Source organism: Ipomoea nil, unplaced genomic scaffold (genome assembly GCF_001879475.1).
Source record: "Ipomoea nil cultivar Tokyo-kokei standard unplaced genomic scaffold, Asagao_1.1 scaffold3087, whole genome shotgun sequence".
In the NCBI taxonomy this organism is placed as follows: Eukaryota; Viridiplantae; Streptophyta; class Magnoliopsida; order Solanales; family Convolvulaceae; genus Ipomoea; species Ipomoea nil.
The window spans coordinates 2,335,629-2,355,888 of record NW_017619515.1 but is presented as its reverse complement, the minus strand read 5'-3'; the positions used below and the strand labels follow the sequence as shown (position 1 = coordinate 2,355,888).

Here is a 20,260-nt window from a genome sequence, read left to right as displayed (position 1 = left end):
CGATAATCCGCGTATATTTATTGCCTTTTTTTTTTCTTTTTCTTTTTACAGCATAATAAAATTACGCATGATTTTTCCATTTTATACTGTAGCCTACAATAGACACAACATACATTCCATAATATTTTAAGTAGTTTAATTAATCACTATCTGAAAAGGAGGGTTTTTTTCTTTCTTTTTTTTAGGTGCCATTTATTTTGAGAATGGGGGTGGTGGGGGTTGGAACTGGTCAAGAGTATTTGAGGCTTTTGCTGAGATTTCAATAACTTTGAGGGAAGCAGACATTTTTCTTTCTAGGGGGCGCACTTTTGGAGTGGGGGATTATTATCTGATGATGAAACCAGCTTTGCTCGCACTGTTTGTGTGTTTGTCTTCTGTTCTCTTCTCTTCTTCTTCTTCTTCTTCTCTCAGGTTGGAAGGTCAATCAAGATTCCATACAGGCAGGTGATCTGAATCTACCAAGCCTTTTTCAGTGTGTCCTGTGCTTCATTTCTAGAGCTGGGTTTGTGGTATTTGTGTCAAAGAAGGGATTTTTGGGTTGTGGGTTGTCTCAAGAAGTGGTAAAGGGGGGATTATTTGGTGATTCTGAATGGGGGGGTTTCAGTTCTTTGGCTGATTTAGTGGGGTAGTGGATGGGATTTAAAGGGTAGTTGGGAGATTCCAAGATTTGATTAAAGGGGATGAAGGGGAGGTTGGTGGGAGGTAAAGTTGGGATTTTTATGGGGATTTGATGTTATCTGAGCTTGGGATTAGGGTTTGTGAAAGATGGGATTAGAGGGTGATGTTGTAAAGGTGGAGAAGGTGGAGGCTTGGGATGTGGGAAAATCAAAGGGGATGATGATGAAGAAGAAGAAGAAAGAAGGAGGGGAGTCTGGGGAGGGCACTGGGTGCTGGTTTAAACTCAGGTTTATTGGTAGCTGTATTTCTTCAAGATCTAAGGTGGATAACTCCATCAGTGGCATCAGTGCTCGCTGTGGTATACCTTCATCCCTTCTTGTTATTAACCAAATCCTTCTGTTCTTTGTTCTTTTTTTAGTCTGGTTCAGTATAATCTTCTGCCTGCAAATTTATTCCCTTTTCTTAAGAAGATTTGTTTAATCCTTTTCTCATGGAATTGCATACTTCTTTGTGTTGCTCCCCATTATTTTACTGTGTTTTTGTATTGAATGAATGAAATGGTTGTGTTATTCTTTGTTTTGAGTCTGGTTTAGTATAATCTTTGAGCTTGGTGAGAGTTTTATGCCCTTTTTTAAAAGAAGATTTTGTTTAGTTCTTTTCTCATGGAATTGTGTAGTTTTATGTTATTTTAGAGTGGGTGGGATGAAGTGCTTTTGTTGGTGAGTGAGAAATGGTTGTTTGATAATAAGATATACTCCCAAAGATGATCACTGCCGAGTTGGAATTTAAATCTTCTTCTAGTAGAATCAATCTGCTTGGGAGCAGCCTATTGGCCTTCTTGGTTTGGTTTGAACCGGTCAGCTATGGGCAACCTAGGCTTGTTTAACTCCTTGTGGTCCTTTGCCGGCTAGGGTCACAAGGCGGGGGTTTGCCGGCTAGGGTCACAAGACGGGGTTGCCCAGTGCACACCCTCGGGTAGTGGTTGCAGGTTTCTCTCGTCAATAAGGCTAAACACAAAGGAGAATCAATTTGCTTGGGAGCAGCCTATTGGCCTTCTTGGTTTGGTTTGAACCGGTCAGCTATGGGCAACCTAGGCTTGTGTAACTCCTTGTGGTCCGCCACAAGGCGGGGTTACCTCGTGCACACCCTCGGGTATTGGCTGCAGGTTTCCCTTATCACCCAAAATAAATAAATAAAGCTAAACTAAAACGAGAAATTTGTTACGGGACTTGAAAGCTTCAAGCTATTGTAGTTTAGTTGGAGTACTGGTTTATGAAAGTTGTGGATGCTTATGATAGGGTACGTATAAAGAATAATAAAGCTGCACGTACTCTGATTTGAAAGCTTATCCAGTTGCTCGGGCACGTGTGGAGAAAGTAGCATTGTTCGTGTAATAACACATTCTAAATTTGAGGTTTAGTTTAAGGAAACAATAGTGTTGCATTGTAAATGCTAAGGATCCGGTTGTTTGCAATCCGCTTATTTCGGAGCGCTTTCATAAAGATCTTACTTTTTCAGTTTTTTCTCTCTTGTCGTTTGTGAATTAGTAATATGGAAAGAGTATCTATTGCTGTTTACACGTAACTATGAATTAATACCTTGGATGTTGCTATGCTAAGGTTTGGTTTTGATTAAGGAACGAGGATTATGTCATAATTAACTGTTGCTTATGTTGAAAACCTTTGAGAAGTCGGGAAAAGTTGAGGTTTAATTAACTCGATTATGTTGTTTTACCTGTTTAATTTGTTGCATTATTTTTTTTAGCAGAAAGTAAATCGACAAATGATACGAGCATAGGCCAGGCAGTAGCTCCGGTTATTTCATCCACCACTACGAGTAACGCGGAAAGCAATGCATCGACCTCCAAACTTGAAGAAGAACTTAAAGTCTCGTCTTTGCTTCGAAAGTTCACGTTTAACGATCTTAAGTTGGCAACGAGAAATTTTAGACCGGAATCCCTTCTCGGAGAAGGGGGTTTCGGCTGCGTATTCAAAGGGTGGATCGAAGAGAACGGCACGGCACCGGTTAAACCCGGGACGGGACTTACTGTTGCTGTGAAAACGCTGAATCATGACGGGCTTCAGGGTCACAAAGAGTGGCTGGTTTGTCGCTTTACTCTCTTAATCAGTCTTGCGTTTGGGTGGTTTATGTCTTTTGCACGATAAAAATGTTTGGATTCTTACCCGTTATTATCGTCTTTTACGGCAGGCCGAAGTGAGTTTTCTCGGTGATCTCATCCATCCTAATTTAGTTAAACTGATTGGTTACTGCATCGAAGATGATCAGAGGCTTCTAGTTTACGAATTCATGCCTCGAGGAAGTCTGGAGAACCATCTCTTCAGGAGTACGTAGCTAACCTCGTACAAAACGCTTTTCTTTTATGGATTCTTGTTTTCGACTTTTAAGCAATTTGAACGGGTTTTGCGTGTAGGGTCTTTGCCTCTTCCGTGGTCTATCAGGATGAAGATTGCTCTCGGTGCTGCTAAAGGTCTTACTTTTCTTCACGAGGAAGCTCAGCGGCCAGTCATATACCGTGATTTCAAAACATCCAACATATTACTAGACGCCGTATGTGGCACCACCTATAAACTCCCCGGGGGGGGGGGGGGGGGGGGGGGGAGTTCGTTCTTTCGTTACATTTATGCAATTTTTCTAATAACAAATTCTTGCAGGATTACAACGCCAAGCTTTCTGACTTCGGACTTGCCAAAGACGGTCCCGAGGGCGATAAGACGCATGTCTCTACTCGTGTCATGGGAACATATGGTTATGCGGCCCCGGAATATGTAATGACAGGTAATGTGCTTATCTTTAATGGAAGTAATTCAATACCAATATATGAACCCAACGGGGTAGCTCAAGTGGCAAATGATAGAATTCCGGGATAACCCGGGTTCGATTCCCACAAGTGACGATTCCCCTTGGGCCAGCTCCCGTGCCTCCCGGAGCGAATAGGGATTAGTCGGGTGGACCTGGACTGTTAAACGGGCAGAGAAAGACCCGGACCACCTAGTACATTTTTATTCGTGTTCCCGATGGGTTTTATTTTACATTGGGTAATATAAATGGAACACTAGAGTCTCGTGCATTTTTATTAATCGTATCCGTCTCGGGTTGCTTATATCTCATCCCGGTTTTTCCCCCCTTCAGGGCATTTGACATCGAAGAGTGATGTCTACAGCTTTGGTGTAGTGCTTCTTGAAATGATTACAGGTAGGAGATCGATGGACAAGAACCGACCCAACGGGGAGCATAACCTCGTGGAATGGGCGCGGCCCCACATTGGCGACAGAAGGAGGTTTTATCGGCTGATAGATCCTAGGCTGGAGGGGCATTTCTCGATAAAAGGCGCCCAAAAAGCAGCGCAATTGGCAGCCCGGTGCCTCAGCCGAGACCCGAAAGCCAGACCTATGATGAGCGAGGTTGTCGAGGCGTTGAAGCCGCTGCCGAACCTCAAGGACATGGCGAGCTCGTCCTACTATTTCCAGACCATGCAAGTCGACCACCGCATCGGGTCGAGCCCGAACGCGAGAAATGGCGGCGGTGGCGGCAGAGTGCCGCCCCCGTCGTTCGCCAAGAACGGTGGCGGACAGCAGCAGCACCCGAGGAGCCTGTCGATACCAAACGGCTCCTCACTTACTTCCCCCTACCATCACCATCAGTTTCTGCAGAATTCACCAAAACCAAATGGCAAAGCTTAGAATTGGATTGGCAGTTGACTCATCTCCACCATTCTTTATCTCTCTCTCTCACCCAAATTATGAAGATGCCTTTTGTTTGGCCAGCTGGCAAAGGAAGAAAATCAGGTTTTATTTTTTTCTTTTTCTTTAAATTTTCTTTTCTTTAAAAAAAAAAATCTGTTGAGACTGGTGAACTCCCCCTGGAAATGATTGTAATGTAAGCAGAGCTAAAGTGTCCATGGAGTAAATATTTTGTATGTTAATATATGAGCTCTCATGTGGTGATTCTCCTCACCTTATTCACTTCTCAAATGGTTTATGCTAAATATCTTTAAGATAGCATTAAAAAAATTATGGAAAATTATATGGCCCTGTTCAGTATAATAGTTAGTCTATCAGTCAATTTTGGCATATTTGACTACTATTAGCTGTTTGATTTGGTTAAACAATCAATATGAGTGTTTCATTAATTAGTTTTTTATAACAATTTATTATTTCAAAATGTTAAAATTCAAAAACTGCTCAAAGTAGCTTTTTGATAAGTTTTTTGAAAGTTATTTTATATGTAATTAGTTAATTTATCAATCACTTTTTAACAATCAGCTAATGATATTAACTAGTCAAACTTACTAATCCAACTAGCTAATAGTCATTTACCAAACACTCCCTATATATTTTTGGGTATATATGACATGTTTATGAAACTAAAACTATAGGGAAGTTTGGAGAAGAGTTGTATTTATTTAAAATTAAAAGAGATAAATCACTAATTTGGTTGTTGAGGCTTGAAGCTAAAAATTAATACTCATTTAATGTCACATGCCATGGTTCTGAAACTATAGGGAAGTTCTATGAAGAGTTGTATTCCAAATTAAAAGAGAGAGAACTCCCTAATTTGGTAGTTGAACCCAAAAATTAATACACTCATTTAATGAGGTACAAATCAATCATAGGCTATTTTACAAGTACAAGCCTTATAATAGAGGCGGCTATAGGACAATTCATGGCCCCGAATCATACCACTAAAAAAAGGGGGACCAATTAAACCATCAACCAAGATTCATATTGTATTGTGAATCTTGATTCAAAAATTATATCTGCAGTTAACATGTTATGTACTTGCAACTAATAATTTTTATATTTATAAATTAATTGAAGACACATTACATTCTAATTAGATACACAAAAATTATTAATTATAGATACAAAATATGTTAATTGTAGATACATAAGATGTTGGTTAATACGTTATGTGTCTGCGGTAACGTATTATGTACAATAGTTATATCAAGTTGTGTCTTCTGTCAATAGCTATCAGGTTATGTATATCTTCAATTTGTTTACAGATATATAAACGATTAACTGCAAATACAGAATTTAAAAGTTTCAATATAATTTGCCAAAATTTGTTAAGCCAAGCAGTCTTAGACTCTTATATTGGACTGAGCCCAATCCCCCTCCAAAAAGGCTCAAGCCGACTAGGATTCACTACGCAAATTATGCTGTGCAACCGAATGCACCTTGCAAAACGACGCCGTTTTGGTTAAAAAAAAACGCGCGTCCCACTTAAAGAAGAAATCAGGTTCGATTCCCGGCAATAGCATTTTTATATAACCACAATTTCATAACTATATATCCACAATTTCATAACTATATATCCACAGTGAATGAATGGAGTAAAAATCCACAATGAATGAAGTAAAAATTCACAATGAATGAATGAATGAAGTAAAAATCCACAATGAATGAACTAAATATCCACAATATATGATTGAACTAAATATCCACAATGAATGAACTATATAACCACAATTTCATAGCTATATAACCACAATTTCATAACTATATATCCACAATTTCATAACTATATATCCACAGTGAATGAATGAAGTAAAAATCCACAATGAATGAATGAATGAAGTAAAAATCCACAATGAATGAACTATATAACCACAATTTCATAACTATATAACCACAATTTCATAACTATATATCCACAATTTCATAATTATATATCCACAATAATGCTATTGCTGAGAATCGAACCTGATTTTTTAAAAAAGTAGACGCGCGTTTTTAATCAAAACAACGTCGTTTTGAACCGTATGCACCATGCGCATGGTACATTCGGTTGCATAGCATAACTATTGGATTCACTATGTACGTTATGGCAAATTATGCGCTGGGATGAATTAAAAAGGTGGACACAATTTCAAAATTATTTATAATTGCGAATATAGAATCAAAAAATTATAAACATATGATCCAGTAATTATAAACATAAACATAGAATCCGCTCGTTATGGACATTAGTGTAAATTCCATATGTAATTATGAGCACATAATCTAGACTATGAAGACCGAGATTGCATGACCTTGTGACAAGGTCATGCATCCTTGTCCATGTTATAATAATTAATACGGAGTAAAAGATTATTTCAAATGGTTAAAATAGTTAAATTGGAAATTACATAAAAATCCTGATTTTAATTTCAACAAAAGACAAAACTTTTCTCATACTCACCCCTTCCATAGCATTATCACTTCAGTGTTGATAATGATAACAAAAGCAATTTAATATGGAGTAGAACATTGAAGGAAAATCACAGTAATTCAAATGTCAATTCAGTGAAGAAAACCATGACAATGTTAATCCATTGTGTGACATCTGGATAGATAGATCAAAAAGAATTGGGAAGTTCTCACACTGGCATTGACACCAGCGAATGAAAGATTATTTTCTACAGTATCATGTACGAAAACCATCATTGCAAGATAAAACTCGGGTTTTTTTCCGGTGAACAAAAAGGTAATTGGAGGAAGGTTCTACCTAAATTTATTGCTCTGCACCAAACAAAATATCACCATCTCCACTAACTTCACCACATGGTAGTGTGCGTAAACTAATCATGGCTTGAGGGCAACAGCCAGCCCAATCTTGGCACTCTTCTCGATTGCCCTGGTGTCCACTTCACCGGAGATGGTGAAGAGTGATTTTGGACGCCACTCATGTTGGATGAGAGCGTGTGCCTTGCCAAAGTTGTTAACCTTGGCCTTCACCGTGGTTGCTGGATCCAATTTGTGTTGTGTCCCAATGGTAAGAGTATTCTCATTGCTTGAGAAGCTGTGAGTCAACTCCGCACCAACAGCTGTATTTGTCAACGGTCGTACAGTGTGGTAGTAGGAAGCACCGAGGAAGTCACCCTTGTCATTCCTACATTCAATAGGAAAATTTAGTCATACACCAAAACAAAAGATGGATTCAGTATTGAAAGAGTGTGCAATGTATGTCTTCGTCGCAAATGGCAAATCCAGAAGGAGTGTAAATTGGAACTTTTTTTTGGCAAAACCCAAAAGTAACAAAGGACCAATGCTTTAACTCATGGAAGTGTATTATAACAATAAAAATTCAAGTAAACCCCACTCGATACTCACAATGTTAAAGAAGCTATCAAGTCAGAGGTAGAGAAACTCAATCCAGCATTGTATTTGGTGAACTTCCCGGTGGCAGTGTCAAATGAGACATCAGTCCCGAGGGCAAGAGTATTGTTCCCAGCAACACCAGAGAAGCTGACAAGGGGACTGGCAGTTAGTCCAATGCTAGTACTGATTCCAGCATACTCATGCAAGTACTGGAGCTCTACCTGTTCACAATATAAGTATTATTGAGTATTCATTGAATCAATTGCACATGCACAAGCAGATTATGAGAAATTTCTAAGTACTCCAACAAATGGGCAGGACCATGAGAGAAGGTACCTTGCCAGATTTCTGGTCTGGAGCAACGAAACTAATGATTGTCTTCAGCCCTGGTGCTGGTTCATCAACAGTGATTGTTGTGTAAAGCTGCAGATTACCATCCAAATGACGATGTCAATTTCACTTTTACCAACAAATAACCACTTTCTCCAAATCAAGGAGAAAAGGGAAGGAACGCTCCTTCAATTTATAATATTAAGAAATAAAAGACAAGATTAAAACAGCCCACTCATATAGTAGTTCACATGTCCCTCTTATCTTGAAGTTACTGGAACTCCCGTAAAATACTACCGAGTTTGAACTTCAAAAAAAGAAACCAAAAATGAAGGCTCACTTTGGAATTGGTGTCCACTTTTAGGTCTGTTGTGATATTTTTATTCTTCAGCTGTGTGTTGACATCAGCTACAAGTAATTCGCCTTTCTTAACACCAGACGAAGTAATGGCCTGTCACACAAGAAATCACAAAGTGATAATGTCAAATAATATTTAACAAGCAATATACAAAACAAATTATAAATGAAAGTTCACAACTTTACAAGCATACAATACACATATTGCTTGCTAAATTCCAGATACTAAATATTCATTAATTACAGCCCAGACCATAGGTTTTCATAAGAATATTGAATGAGGATGATTAGCACTAGTACATAACCAAAGACAGAGTAGCAAACTAGCAATTCAGATTACAAGTATATTCCTCATAAATCCCCAAAACTGCACAATTAAGCAATCATTTTACAGATTTATGAATCTAAACACACAAAATCCTTCTTACTCCAAATGATACTCAGTCACGTCTCAACGTTTACCTACCTACTTTAGTCTTCATCCAAAAACCCAATTAGACAGTAATCATTTAACCTAATTACCATTTACCAGCAGCATAGTTAAATAGTTAACACGAATTTGCCACAGTTATCATCACTAAGCAAAACGTCCTAATCTCCTAGTTAAATAGTTAACACGAATTTGCCACAATTATCATCACTACGCAGAACGTCGGAATCTCAAAAAAAATATGCGATTGCAGATACAAAAATGAAGACCGAGCTAGCGAGACTAACCACTCCGGTGGCGGAGTAAGTGGTGATGGTAAACTTGTGGTCGGCGACGTAGTCCCTGTAGAGAAGATCTGAAACCGAAACCGCAGATTCATTTCAATCGAGTCCGTACACAGATATACACACATATAACGCACAGATGAAGACAAAAACGGAATATGAGAAAATGACCTTTGGCTTTTTTGCCGATGTCGGAGTAGAGACCGGGACCCTTCACCATCTCGCCTTCTGGCAGTTAACACCGGAGCTGTAGAGAGAGAAGCGACGGAGGAGAAAAGTTCTTCGATTCTAGAGAGAGAGAGAGAGAGAGAGGGGAGGCTGTAAATATATTTGATGAACCCTAACTTATATTGGGTGGTAATTTTGAACCGTCAGGATCAGCCGACTAACAGAAATGAGGTGTTGTAGACCGTTGATTTGTCCAAGAAAAGCGCATGGCAGCATTCTTTGGGACTTGGGTTGGGTTGGGTTGGGTTGGGTTGGGGAGTCACCTTTCCTGTCTTCTAAGAGGTGGGGCAGATTTGAAATATTACAAAATTAAAAGTCAAATTTGTAATTTTCACGTGGTCAAGCACTCGCCACGCCAATTACGAAGATGTTTGTGTTATTTATTAGCTGCAAGTTATGGACTACAAATAGTAGGATACGAACAAAAGTTACAAACCTCGTGGTATTCGAGTAGGGGTGTCAATGTAGGTCAATTCAATCTATTAGATCTGCTTAAGGGTGTAAATGAGTTGAACCGAGCCAGAGCCTGGGTAGGTTCATGCTCGTGCTCGTTAATGATAGCACTGCTCAAGCTCGTTCGAGCTCGTGAACTGGTGCTTGAGCTCGAGCTCGGCAATTGTCGAGCTGCTCGAGCTCGAGCTCGATTTCAGGCTCAAATTCGAGCTCGAGTTTAGGCTTGAATTTGACCTCAATTTGATCTCAAATTTAACCTGTTTGATTTAAAATTTAAACTACTTTATTTTATAACTTTTATCCATACATAATTATTAAAGTATTTTAATTTCCATCTTCTAATTATTATTTTTATATACTAAATATAATATACTTATATTATATATTATATATTATATATTATATAATATTTTATAAGGCTCACGAGCGGCTCATTGAGCCACGAGCCTACAATACCTAAGCTCGGCTCGTGTTCGTTTAATCCACGAGCTGCTCGAGTTCGATTTTGACCGAGTTCGAACTGAGCGTTGACCGAACCGCTCACGAGCGACTCAGCTCATTTACACCCCTAGATCTGCTTTGTTGCAAGTTTTATTTGACGGGTTTTTGAGGGCCGACTCACAAAATTCACGGACTTGAGAATACACAACCTAAGCTCGTCCTATGCGCGCTCGTGGGTTCCACGGGCCGAACTTCAAATAATTTAATCTAAATAATATTAAAATTTTTAAAAAAATTATATTTTTAAAAAGTTTAATGATATATATATATGAAAAGTTTGTGGGTCAAGTCGCGGTCACACGAACTAGCCCGTGTAGCCTATCAAGGCGTCAATTCTCGTGGACAAAAAATTCTAGGCCCTAACTCGTCCTATTGTGGGAGCGGTTTAGGGTTAGCCCACTAGCTTTGGCCCACCTTGACACTCTTATAAACGAGTGAGTAAAATATTATTTTTGTATTAAAAATCACAAGTTTAATTTTTATTAATAATTTTCAGTTAAATTTATTACACATAATTTTTTTAGTATGATTTTTTTATGTAATATTATTACACATTTACACATGAACAAAATAGTTGAGAACAAATATAAGTTTCACCCTTAACTAATTTTTATAATAAAGTTAGACTTTTGACTTAAATACCGTATTATTGGTGAGTTAAGGGGTGGACTAGTTTATCAACAAATGACACCATAGACTTTCTCTAGTATTACATTACTATTTTACAAATTATTGGTGTTGTGTAGGTGGTTTTTTTATTTCTTTCTTTTTTGTTTCTTTTCTAAAAAAAATAAAAATTAAAAAGTCAAATGATAATATGATCATCCTCTAAAAGTGAAAATTGATTTCAGTCATTTATCATAAAATAAGATGTTTTCGTTTGAACCGCTCATATATGGTGTAGTAGTTGATAAAAAAAATTCAATATTGGCTACCATACGAATTCGAATATGCTTTTAGAAAGGAACAAAAAGATGCACTAAGGAGAGAATATGTCATAGTCAATTAGTACAGAATACAGATGCTTCTTAATTAGGTGTTGCACACATACATCGTGTTTATTTTATTTTATTTTATTTTATTATTTTTTCAAAAGGCTGAACCCCAACCCTAAGGACCCCACACGAAGTTAGACATTTGCTTACTGAGCGCAACAAACTTACATTACTAATGTTGGTGAGACTCAATCCTGGTCATTTTTACATTTGCTTACTGCGCACAACGAATCTCCATCACTACTGCTGGTGAGACTCAATCCTGGTCATTTTTTCAAACTTTTACTTTTATGACCAGTTGAGCTGCCCATGCGGGATATTTTATTTTATTATTAATTATTATTAATATTAAATTAGGTTTACGAGCTGCTCAATTTCGTCATACTAATTCTTAAGTTTACGAACTCGCTCCCCTAAATGCATAAACAGGTAAATGGACAATCCCAACCAAACTGGTTGTGCTGGTGACTTGGTAACCACAATGTTACAAATTCAACTCAAGCATGAGTGACCTATTAGCGTTTTTGTTTTGAGTCAGTCAGTTATGAACAATCTATACTGGTTTACCTTATTGTGGTCCTTTGTGACAATCAATTTCTCTCGTCACAAAAAAAAAAAAAAAAAGAGTAAATCGAGACGCATCTCAACTTATAAATTAAAATAAGTTCATAAGTTTTGTTTCATTAATAATTGCGTGGTGCATGATTTGGTCTTATTATAAACATTAATTAATACATAAATATTTGATAATTTGTAAGTTAATTAAAGGGAAAATTGTAAAAAATGCCCCTCTATATAATGTCAATTATCAATGTCACCCCTGAATTATGAGTGGTGTAAATGTTACCCCTCAATTATCAAAATGGTGCACATATAGCCCCTCCCGTAATGGACCTGTGGTTCCCCACCGTTGTCCATCGCTGGTACTTCCAATCGAGAGAGGGAAAAAACAACTAAATTACATATTTACTCCGACTTAACGGTGTCGTACACTAATAGAGAACCACATGTCCGTTACGGGAGGGGCTATATGTGCACCATTTTGATAATTGAGGGGCAATATTTACACCACTCATAATTCAGGAGCAACATTAATAATTGACATATTATAGAGGGGCATTTTTTACAATTTTCCGTTAATTAAAACACATTTCAAAGTAATAGTGGTGATAGGCCATTAAGTTTATATAAATTATACTTCGTAATACCTTAGCGTACGGTCACCTTGGAATTTAATTCTAATGGGTTTTAATTTTTTTGCATTTTGAATTTCAAATCTTTGATTTTGAAAAGTACACACCTTTATTTGTGTTTGACCGACATGCCCCGATTATGAAAATTGACAATCATTTATTTTAGCCTCAATATTTAATTTAAAAGAAAAAGAAATTTGTTTAGCCTAGGGATGGCAATGGGGAGGAACAGGGCTAGGTAGGAAGTATATTTTCCGTTCTTATTTCTGAAATTTCGACTCCATTTCTGTTTTCGTCTCAATCTCGTCTTTAGTCAACTCTTAATCAAAATTTTAAATTAATATAATTTTTAATTTTAAAAACTATAAAAACCTAAGTCATGATTATAAATATAAATATAAATATAAATATATATATATATATATATATATATATATATATATAATGTATGTATGATAATTATTCAGGAATGGTGCGAGGCAGGAAAGGGTATTTCCGTCTCCATTTTTCAAAAAAAAAATTCATCTTTCTCTCCATAGGTAGGGATCGATAATTCCCGTCGATAATGAAACAAATTATCATCCTTAATTTATTCATAGTTCTTGATGTTTAATAATTATATTAAATTTAACTTAATTAAAAACAAAATTGTTATTAGATAATATAGATGGTCGTTGGGGTTGTGATAAATGAGTTGGACCAAGTATCCTAATCAATAAAGTTCATATTAATCGGATTTCATTAGTTTAGCTAATAGTTTTTTTATTCTTTTATTTTTAGTACTACTGATTGTGTTACAATGCAGTATTTGTTCATAATTATTTTCTCAACTTACTGAAGCACAAATAGTCAATATCTCCTTAACTGAGGCTTGAATATACAATATCCTATTTGGGAGAACAACTTGGTGCCACTATATCACAAGGTCCTTGGCTAGTTTAGCTAATAGTTACGAGGAAAAATTGTAATTTATGTCCCTCCATAATATGCCAATTATCAATGTTATTCATAAATTATTAGTTGTGTAAATGTTGCCCTTCAATTTTTAAAACGATACATATATTGTTCTTCCTATACCGTACGAGAGAAAAATTGAGGGGCAACATTTACACTAGGGGATGAACAATATAATTGGAAATTTGACAACGCAAGTTCAAGAAAATTTTTGGCTAAAATGATGATAGAAGATGAATTCCCATTTAGTGTGGTAGAGAATAGTGGTCTCTAGGATTTCATTATGACTGCTTTACCACCAACATTTGCACTACCATCTATAAGAACAATAACTACAGATTGTCTTGAATTATGTGTTGTGGATAATGAAGGGTGTTGGGTAATAAGGTGAAAAATCCCAAAATAATAATAATCCTACAGAAAGATTAATATTATATTGGGAAAACAGAAAACTGTGAAGGAAAAGGTTGAGTGTTTGGGTATAGGGTTTAACACGAGTTCGAACACAAGGTTCTTTTCCTTAAAACATTATTTGCTACCTCTCACAAGTGCTAGGAGCGTTGTAGCCTAGGTTTCTTAGGATAAAACGTGTTACGACTCTTTGTTTAAGCACCTAAACAAAGAGCCCAGCAAGCAAAGCAAAGCTAGAGCCCAGCAAACAAAGCAAAGCTGGAACACAGATGGCTAAAGAAGAGAGTACACAGATGGCTAAAGAAGAGAGTAGAAGCAGAGGTTTTGAAGCTAAAAGCTACTGGCTGTATCAGATGGAAAATGATACCAATCTCTTCTAGTTGGATTTTGATTTATACCCCCCCCCCCCCGCGCGCGCGCGCACAAGCTTGAAAAGAGCTCATGTATATAAGGGGGGCAAATCTTGTTTCCAAACCAATGTGGGACAAAGTCCTACATTTTTCCTTCATTTCCCAACTCAAATGGGTCTACTTTGAGAATCAATATCTCATTCACCCATTATCCGTTTTGAGCGTACAATATATCAATCTCTTCGTCTCACTACGAAGAACACGAATCCACTTTGACCCGACCCAAATCGGAAGTGGACCCCACTGATAATTGCACCACAAAATAGCCACTTAATATGCCATTTTTATGCCATTTTAAGCTAATTTTCCAACAAAGGGCATATTTAAAAAAAAAAAAAAAACAAAACAAAAAGTAAACTAAGAGTCTTACTTACAACAAATACTTGGACTTCAAATAAAAAAATGTTATACATGTGTATCACAACACATTAGATAAATCAAGAATGAAAATTGGAAAAAGAAAATCTTTAATTTACCCCAATTGAATTTCATAAAGGTGTGGATATTATGGAAGCAATTGAGAAGTGTCTAATTGAATGGGGAGTTGATAAAATATTTTGTGTCACATCGGATAATGCAAGTGCTAATGACAATGTAATTAAATTTTTGAGGAACAAAATGGAATTATTGGGAACATCAGGGACCCTGATGAAATTATTTTAAACATAAGGAAGACAAAGACGCGGGAAAGGGCGTAGTTCCCACGCTCCGCGAATTGAGAAATCGATCGTCCTACACAGCAGCAGCTGCTAAACGGTGTCCAAAAAGAGAGGATTCCGACGGCAATCGAGAACTGATCGGAGATGATGAGAGCGGTGATGATGATGAACGATAAAGGCAAACCTCGACTCGTCAAATTCTACGAACATCAGGTCGGTGACTCTGAACCCTAAATATGATTTTCTTCCTCGTTCATTAATATCAATGTGTTCGAGCGTGGCTTGAAATTTTGCAAGGTTAGCCAATGGAGAAGCAGCAGGAACTGATTCGGAAAATCTATGGAGGTTTGCTTTCATTCTTTTTCTGACTTACCAAATAGAAATGAAGTTGTGACCTTCTTCCGTGAACACTGAATCCTTGAGATAATGCTACCTGCATAAAATCTTCCATGTTAACTGTAGTAGAATCAGTGAAATTAAATGTAGGATTGCGACGCATGTGCAAAAGATTTGGTGCAAATGAAGTTTTCCATCCTTAAATTTATGAATTTATGATTCAGTTATTGGAAGATGATCTTAGAAACTATTGTTGTAATATACTCCGTATTCCAATAATTTTTCCTTGGTGATTGATGTCTTATTGCAGTCCTATGTAGTAGACCTGAGAACGTGAGCAACTTTGTTAAGGTTGATTCGTTGTTTGGATCGGTATGCCTTTCTTGGTTCACTCTGCATTTTCTTCCTTATTGTATGTTTGGGAAACGAATATTTTATGGGGATCACTAAGCAAGATTCACATATGCGGTATATTTCTCATGTGCAGGATGCTCGACTTGTATACAAGACTTATGCCACACTGCATGTCATATTCATATTTGATGGCTCAGAGAACGAGCTTGCTATGCTAGATCTAATGCAAGGTATATGCTTAGACTGCTTTTGTACATTAGATGACTGGATTAGATCCTCTCGTTGTGAACAAATGTGAAATTATAATGAATGCCCCTGGGTGTGTGAGATCATACCTCACTGCGAATTCGTTTAGGGTACTAAACAATTCTAAGTGGTTTCTAGGCGCAATGGAATAGACGGCCACTCTGTCTGGGGGGAGGTTGGATTCAAACCCAAGCCTAATGCCTTGGGAGGTTTTAACCAACCACTAGGCTAAACCTAAATCCCAGATTGACGAATTAGTTTAATTCATAAATTCTTCCAATACTGCAGATTTTTCTGATTGGAGATTTTGTATCATTTTGAAATTTCAGTTTTTGTGGAGACACTGGACAAGTGTTTCAGTAATGTATGTGAACTTGATGTAGTATTCAATTTTAACAAGGTTAGTACATTTCTTCTGAATATAGAACTATTGAAATAGCACCTTCATTGTTGTCTTATATGCATAACGGATGACTGCTTCATGGTTAAACCTGGCATGAGGGATTATGAAGTTATACTGCCATATGTCTATGTTTGTGCGTTATGATTCGTTGTTGACTCATTTTACTGCTCCGGTAATAATTTTACAGGTGCATGCTATTTTAGATGAGATTGTTATGGGGGGTCAAGTACTTGAGACAAGCTCTTTTGAAGTGGTTAAGGCAGTTGAAGACATCTCAAAGTAAACACCACATCCTCCCTCGCACTTTTCTTCTTTTCCTTTATCTCTTTTTGTTGTGTTGCTGGCTGCTGACAGCTTATTCTGCACAGGTTGGAAAAGGGTTCCAATTCAATCATGCTAGTTCCATCTATACCTGGATGGCAAGGTCGATGACATGCTTCCAATAAAGTAAGTTCTGTATTTATAAAAATTGACCATATTAAGGAAACAATGTTTTGGTGATCCAATTTGGAGCCAAGTTTCCTACCACAAAAACCGTGTCTGCTTTGATTTCTTACAAATCGGTATCATCTTTAGTGTTAAAACACTCGAAAACATAACTACAGCAACTGAACCAATAATGAATTGCTATACTCTTTGAAGGCATGAATGTCTTGTATACCTTAATGAATTTCATTTCACACACCATTTCTTTTTCTCTCTCGGTTAAAAGTAAGATGATGGCGATGATAAGGTTTAAACCCTAAACCCGAGGGCCTCTCACCCTCCTTGCTCTGGGGATTATGAGAGGAGATAAATCGCGGGATGTGTCTCAATAACGCAAGGTTTGAGTGCTTTGTTTTTTGTTTTTTTTTTCCCAAGTTGAGATCCTCCCCAATCGAGGATTCGAACCTGGGTAATTGTTGGGCACTACACGCACACTCAAGCCTTCGACTACTGACCTATGCCCTTAGGGCATGATGATGATAAGGTGTCTATATAAAACTGTTTTGCTTCTATACTTGACAAGGTTGCATAAATGTTGGCAGTGTAGGCTGGTGAGAGAAGTACAAAATATGCCAAGACTTCCGACACTTTTGCTGTTAGACGGCTTCAGATTAGAATCTAGAGATCAATCGAATCTTGATTGGAATCTTCCTTTGATTTCTTCTTTGTTGAGTCTACATTCAAGTTTTCCAGAGAGAGAGAGAGAGAGAGAGAGGGGGTTTGCTTGTGAGATTCTCAACAGTGTGATTGACACAGAAGGCTTATGTAGCTTCTTGCATGAAATGAAAAAAACGAAATTGTAACATTACACTCTCATCTTTATTGCTTCCCGCAACTGTATAGAAAATGCTTTTGTAAAAAATAGTTGTGAGTTGTGACTCAGATACTCTATAACTAACGCTTCTAAGACTTACCTAATTCTTGTTTTTACATCATTGAATTATGTTTCGAGGGATAAAACCTGACCTAAATCAGGTAAACGTCTAAGTATAGTTAATAGTTACTCTAATTATTTTCTTTGAGTACTATTGTCTTGGTATAAATTTTGTCTAAAGTCCCAATGGGAACAATGTTATATCATGGATCAAGGTTCACAGTACATTGTGCATTCTGGTTCAATAAACATAATTTAATTTCATAATGTAAAAATTTATGTTCATAATCATAATGCATATAAGAGTTAATTCCAGCAATAGTCCTCCGACTATTGTGATTTTCCAAAATTAGTCCTCAACTTTTAATTTGGACAAATTAAACCCTTGACTATCAACATCATTCCACCATTAGTCCTTCTGTGAAACTAGCGTTAGTTAGATGTTAAGAGCAGGGGTAAAAGTGTCCATTCATATGTTGGGTCTGTTCTTCTCATCCGTTCCCATGTCAATCTCCATGACTCCACTCTCCCGCTTCAGATTTCACCGGAGTCACCCACCGGCGCTTGCTGCCCACCCGCGGCCCACCGCCTGCTCTCTCCAGACTCCAGATCGATGCACTCCTCACCCCTGCACCGCCGGCATTGTGAACCAACAGACTTCACAGTGACTCCATTGCTACAGGACTACAGGACTAAGATGGATGCTCGTTGCCTATAAGTGTATATAGACTGCAAAAATGGAAGGTCCCGAGGGAAGAACTCCAAATACACATACGAGGCCTGGAAAAGGCTGTCATTACTATAACACCGTGCGGGGTTATTATGTTCATACTTATACCTATATTGCTTTCCCTGGCTGTTGACGAGAGGAGAAAAACTAAGAAGAGAGGAGTTCGAGTTAAAGCCGGAGGTGAGGCAGGTATTACAATGCGCAATGCTAAATTTTCTAGATTGGTTGATGTTCCATGGGAAGGGGCCATGACAATGGCAGCCCTATTTGAGCAGTCCTGTAGGAAGCATTCAAACGAACCTTTCCTTGGAAAAAAAAATGTAATTAGTATTTAGTAGGGAGTTTATTACAATAGGAGAGGGAAGAAAGTTTGAGAAGCTTCACTTGGGAGAGTACCAGTGGGAAAGTTATGGTCAGATATTTGATCGTGCTTCCAACTTTTCATCTGGTCTTGTTAAATTGGGCCACAACTTGGACACTGTGTTGCTATTTTTTCTGAAAATTTTCCGGAGTGGTTGATTGCCTTTCAGGTATCTGACTTGATTTCTATATGTATGGTCTAGTCTCATCTGTGTGTTCAGAATCATTTTCGGAAGCTGAGAGATTTTTGTGGTGTACTTCACTCTCAGGGTTGTTCAGACAGAATATTACTGTGGTTACGTACCATTTATGCTTCTTTAGAGGATGATGCTGTAATGTACTCATTGAATGAGGTGGGCATATATTAGGTGTGAAAGTTAAACATGATGCTGTGATGCACAATAGCTATTTTTGTTTAATGGGCTTAATATTTTGTCAGACTCAAGCATCCACAGTAATTTGTGATACCATGCAACGAAAGAAGTTGGCTGCAATTAGTGCAAGTTTGGAAACCATCAAGAATGTCATTTATTTGAAGATGATGAGACTACAAGTGATTCCGAAATTTCTGATAATCCTGGCAACTGGACAGTATCTTCATTCTCTGAAGTTGAAAAACTTGGTAAAAGTAGCCCTTTTCATCTAGGCTACCCATCAAGAATGATATTGCTGTGATCATGATCACAACTGGCCTGGCCTGGCAGTGGGTAAATTCAAACTTCTATTTTCTTGATTTTTTTTCTTAATATTTTGACCGGTGAAGAGAACTGAACAACAAATAATACTCATGGAATAGAATGAAATTAGAGAGGATAAAAAAGATATTAGATGTTAAAAAATAAGAAACCCAATGAAGCTGGGTAGAAACAGATATTCATTTCATTCAATGGTTTCAAATGAAGCTGGTAGATGCCAGGTTAATTCTTGAAGAAAAATACAGTGAGATGAGTACTTTTCTCAAATGAAGAAACTGCTAGTACGATTGAGATCGGTGAAGCTAAAATGACAAGTATACAGTCTAAAGTTCCAGAGGTCGCCGCTACTGCTCAACCGTAAACAGAGGTCCCCGGTGAGACCAGACGTCACCGGAACTGTTGATGCCGTTGTCGGAAGTTCCAGCTGAGCCGGAGCTCACCGCTGTACAAGAAAGGTCACCGGAGCTCGCTGTTGTACAATGAAGGTTGCCGGTTCTCGCCCCGTAGCCGCCGTCAACGAGAGAAGAAACCAACAGTGCAAGAATATTATGCAAACCTCAACGACTTGCTGTGATTGAGAAGCTATCTTTACATGCATGCACTAGTAAGGTTTGTCTTTGACTTTTTGAGCGAGGTGGGGGCAGGAAAGACCAAGCATAGGAATGGACGATTTTATCCCTGCTTTTAACATCCAACTAACGCTAAGTTGACGGAAGGACTAATGGTGGAACGATTTTGATAGTCAAGGGTTTAATTTGTCCAAATTAAAAGACAAGGACTAAATTTGGAAAATCACCATAGTCAGAGGACCATTGCTGGAATTAACTCTGCATATAATTTATGTTTATAA

General features: G+C 37.6%; 3 protein-coding genes and 1 long non-coding RNA gene across 9 annotated transcripts; 2 read left to right on the top strand and 2 right to left on the bottom strand.

The window, feature by feature from the left end:
• The first annotated feature begins 224 nt into the window (after positions 1–224).
• LOC109166214 (probable receptor-like protein kinase At5g15080) lies at positions 225–4,597 on the top strand. 2 transcript variants are annotated; one of them, XM_019315113.1, is made up of 6 exons: positions 225–976; positions 2,386–2,720; positions 2,827–2,962; positions 3,050–3,186; positions 3,291–3,414; positions 3,769–4,597. In XM_019315113.1, exons 1-6 carry the CDS (start codon positions 766–768, stop codon positions 4,317–4,319), a joined length of 1,494 nt encoding a protein of 497 aa, XP_019170658.1. In that variant the 5' UTR covers positions 225–765; the 3' UTR covers positions 4,320–4,597. The 2 variants fall into 2 exon arrangements, with proteins under 2 accessions (XP_019170658.1, XP_019170657.1); XM_019315112.1 differs by having other exon boundaries at positions 2,383–2,720.
• On the bottom strand, positions 989–18,843 carry LOC109166218. Its single transcript, XR_002051619.1, has 3 exons — positions 18,833–18,843; positions 17,778–17,783; positions 989–1,134 (listed from the first exon to the last, which is right to left on the bottom strand). It is a non-coding gene; the product is annotated as an uncharacterized LOC109166218 (long non-coding RNA).
• Positions 6,891–9,547, bottom strand: LOC109166215 (mitochondrial outer membrane protein porin of 36 kDa). The gene is made up of 6 exons (XM_019315114.1): positions 9,294–9,547; positions 9,126–9,193; positions 8,392–8,502; positions 8,058–8,144; positions 7,734–7,942; positions 6,891–7,512 (listed from the first exon to the last, which is right to left on the bottom strand). Exons 1-6 carry the CDS (start codon positions 9,340–9,342, stop codon positions 7,206–7,208), a joined length of 831 nt encoding a protein of 276 aa, XP_019170659.1. The 5' UTR covers positions 9,343–9,547; the 3' UTR covers positions 6,891–7,205.
• Positions 14,887–17,607, top strand: LOC109166216 (AP-3 complex subunit sigma-like). Of its 5 annotated transcripts, XM_019315118.1 has the most exons (9): positions 14,895–15,139; positions 15,229–15,271; positions 15,573–15,634; positions 15,750–15,846; positions 16,192–16,262; positions 16,453–16,544; positions 16,634–16,714; positions 17,128–17,140; positions 17,182–17,215. In XM_019315118.1, exons 1-7 carry the CDS (start codon positions 15,071–15,073, stop codon positions 16,695–16,697), a joined length of 498 nt encoding a protein of 165 aa, XP_019170663.1. In that variant the 5' UTR covers positions 14,895–15,070; the 3' UTR covers positions 16,698–16,714; positions 17,128–17,140; positions 17,182–17,215. The 5 variants fall into 5 exon arrangements, with proteins under 5 accessions (XP_019170664.1, XP_019170663.1, XP_019170662.1 ...); XM_019315117.1 differs by lacking the exons at positions 17,128–17,140; positions 17,182–17,215 and adding an exon at positions 17,299–17,607 and having other exon boundaries at positions 16,634–16,712; XM_019315115.1 differs by lacking the exons at positions 17,128–17,140; positions 17,182–17,215 and adding an exon at positions 17,294–17,607 and having other exon boundaries at positions 16,634–16,712.
• Positions 18,844–20,260: the final 1,417 nt, after the last annotated feature.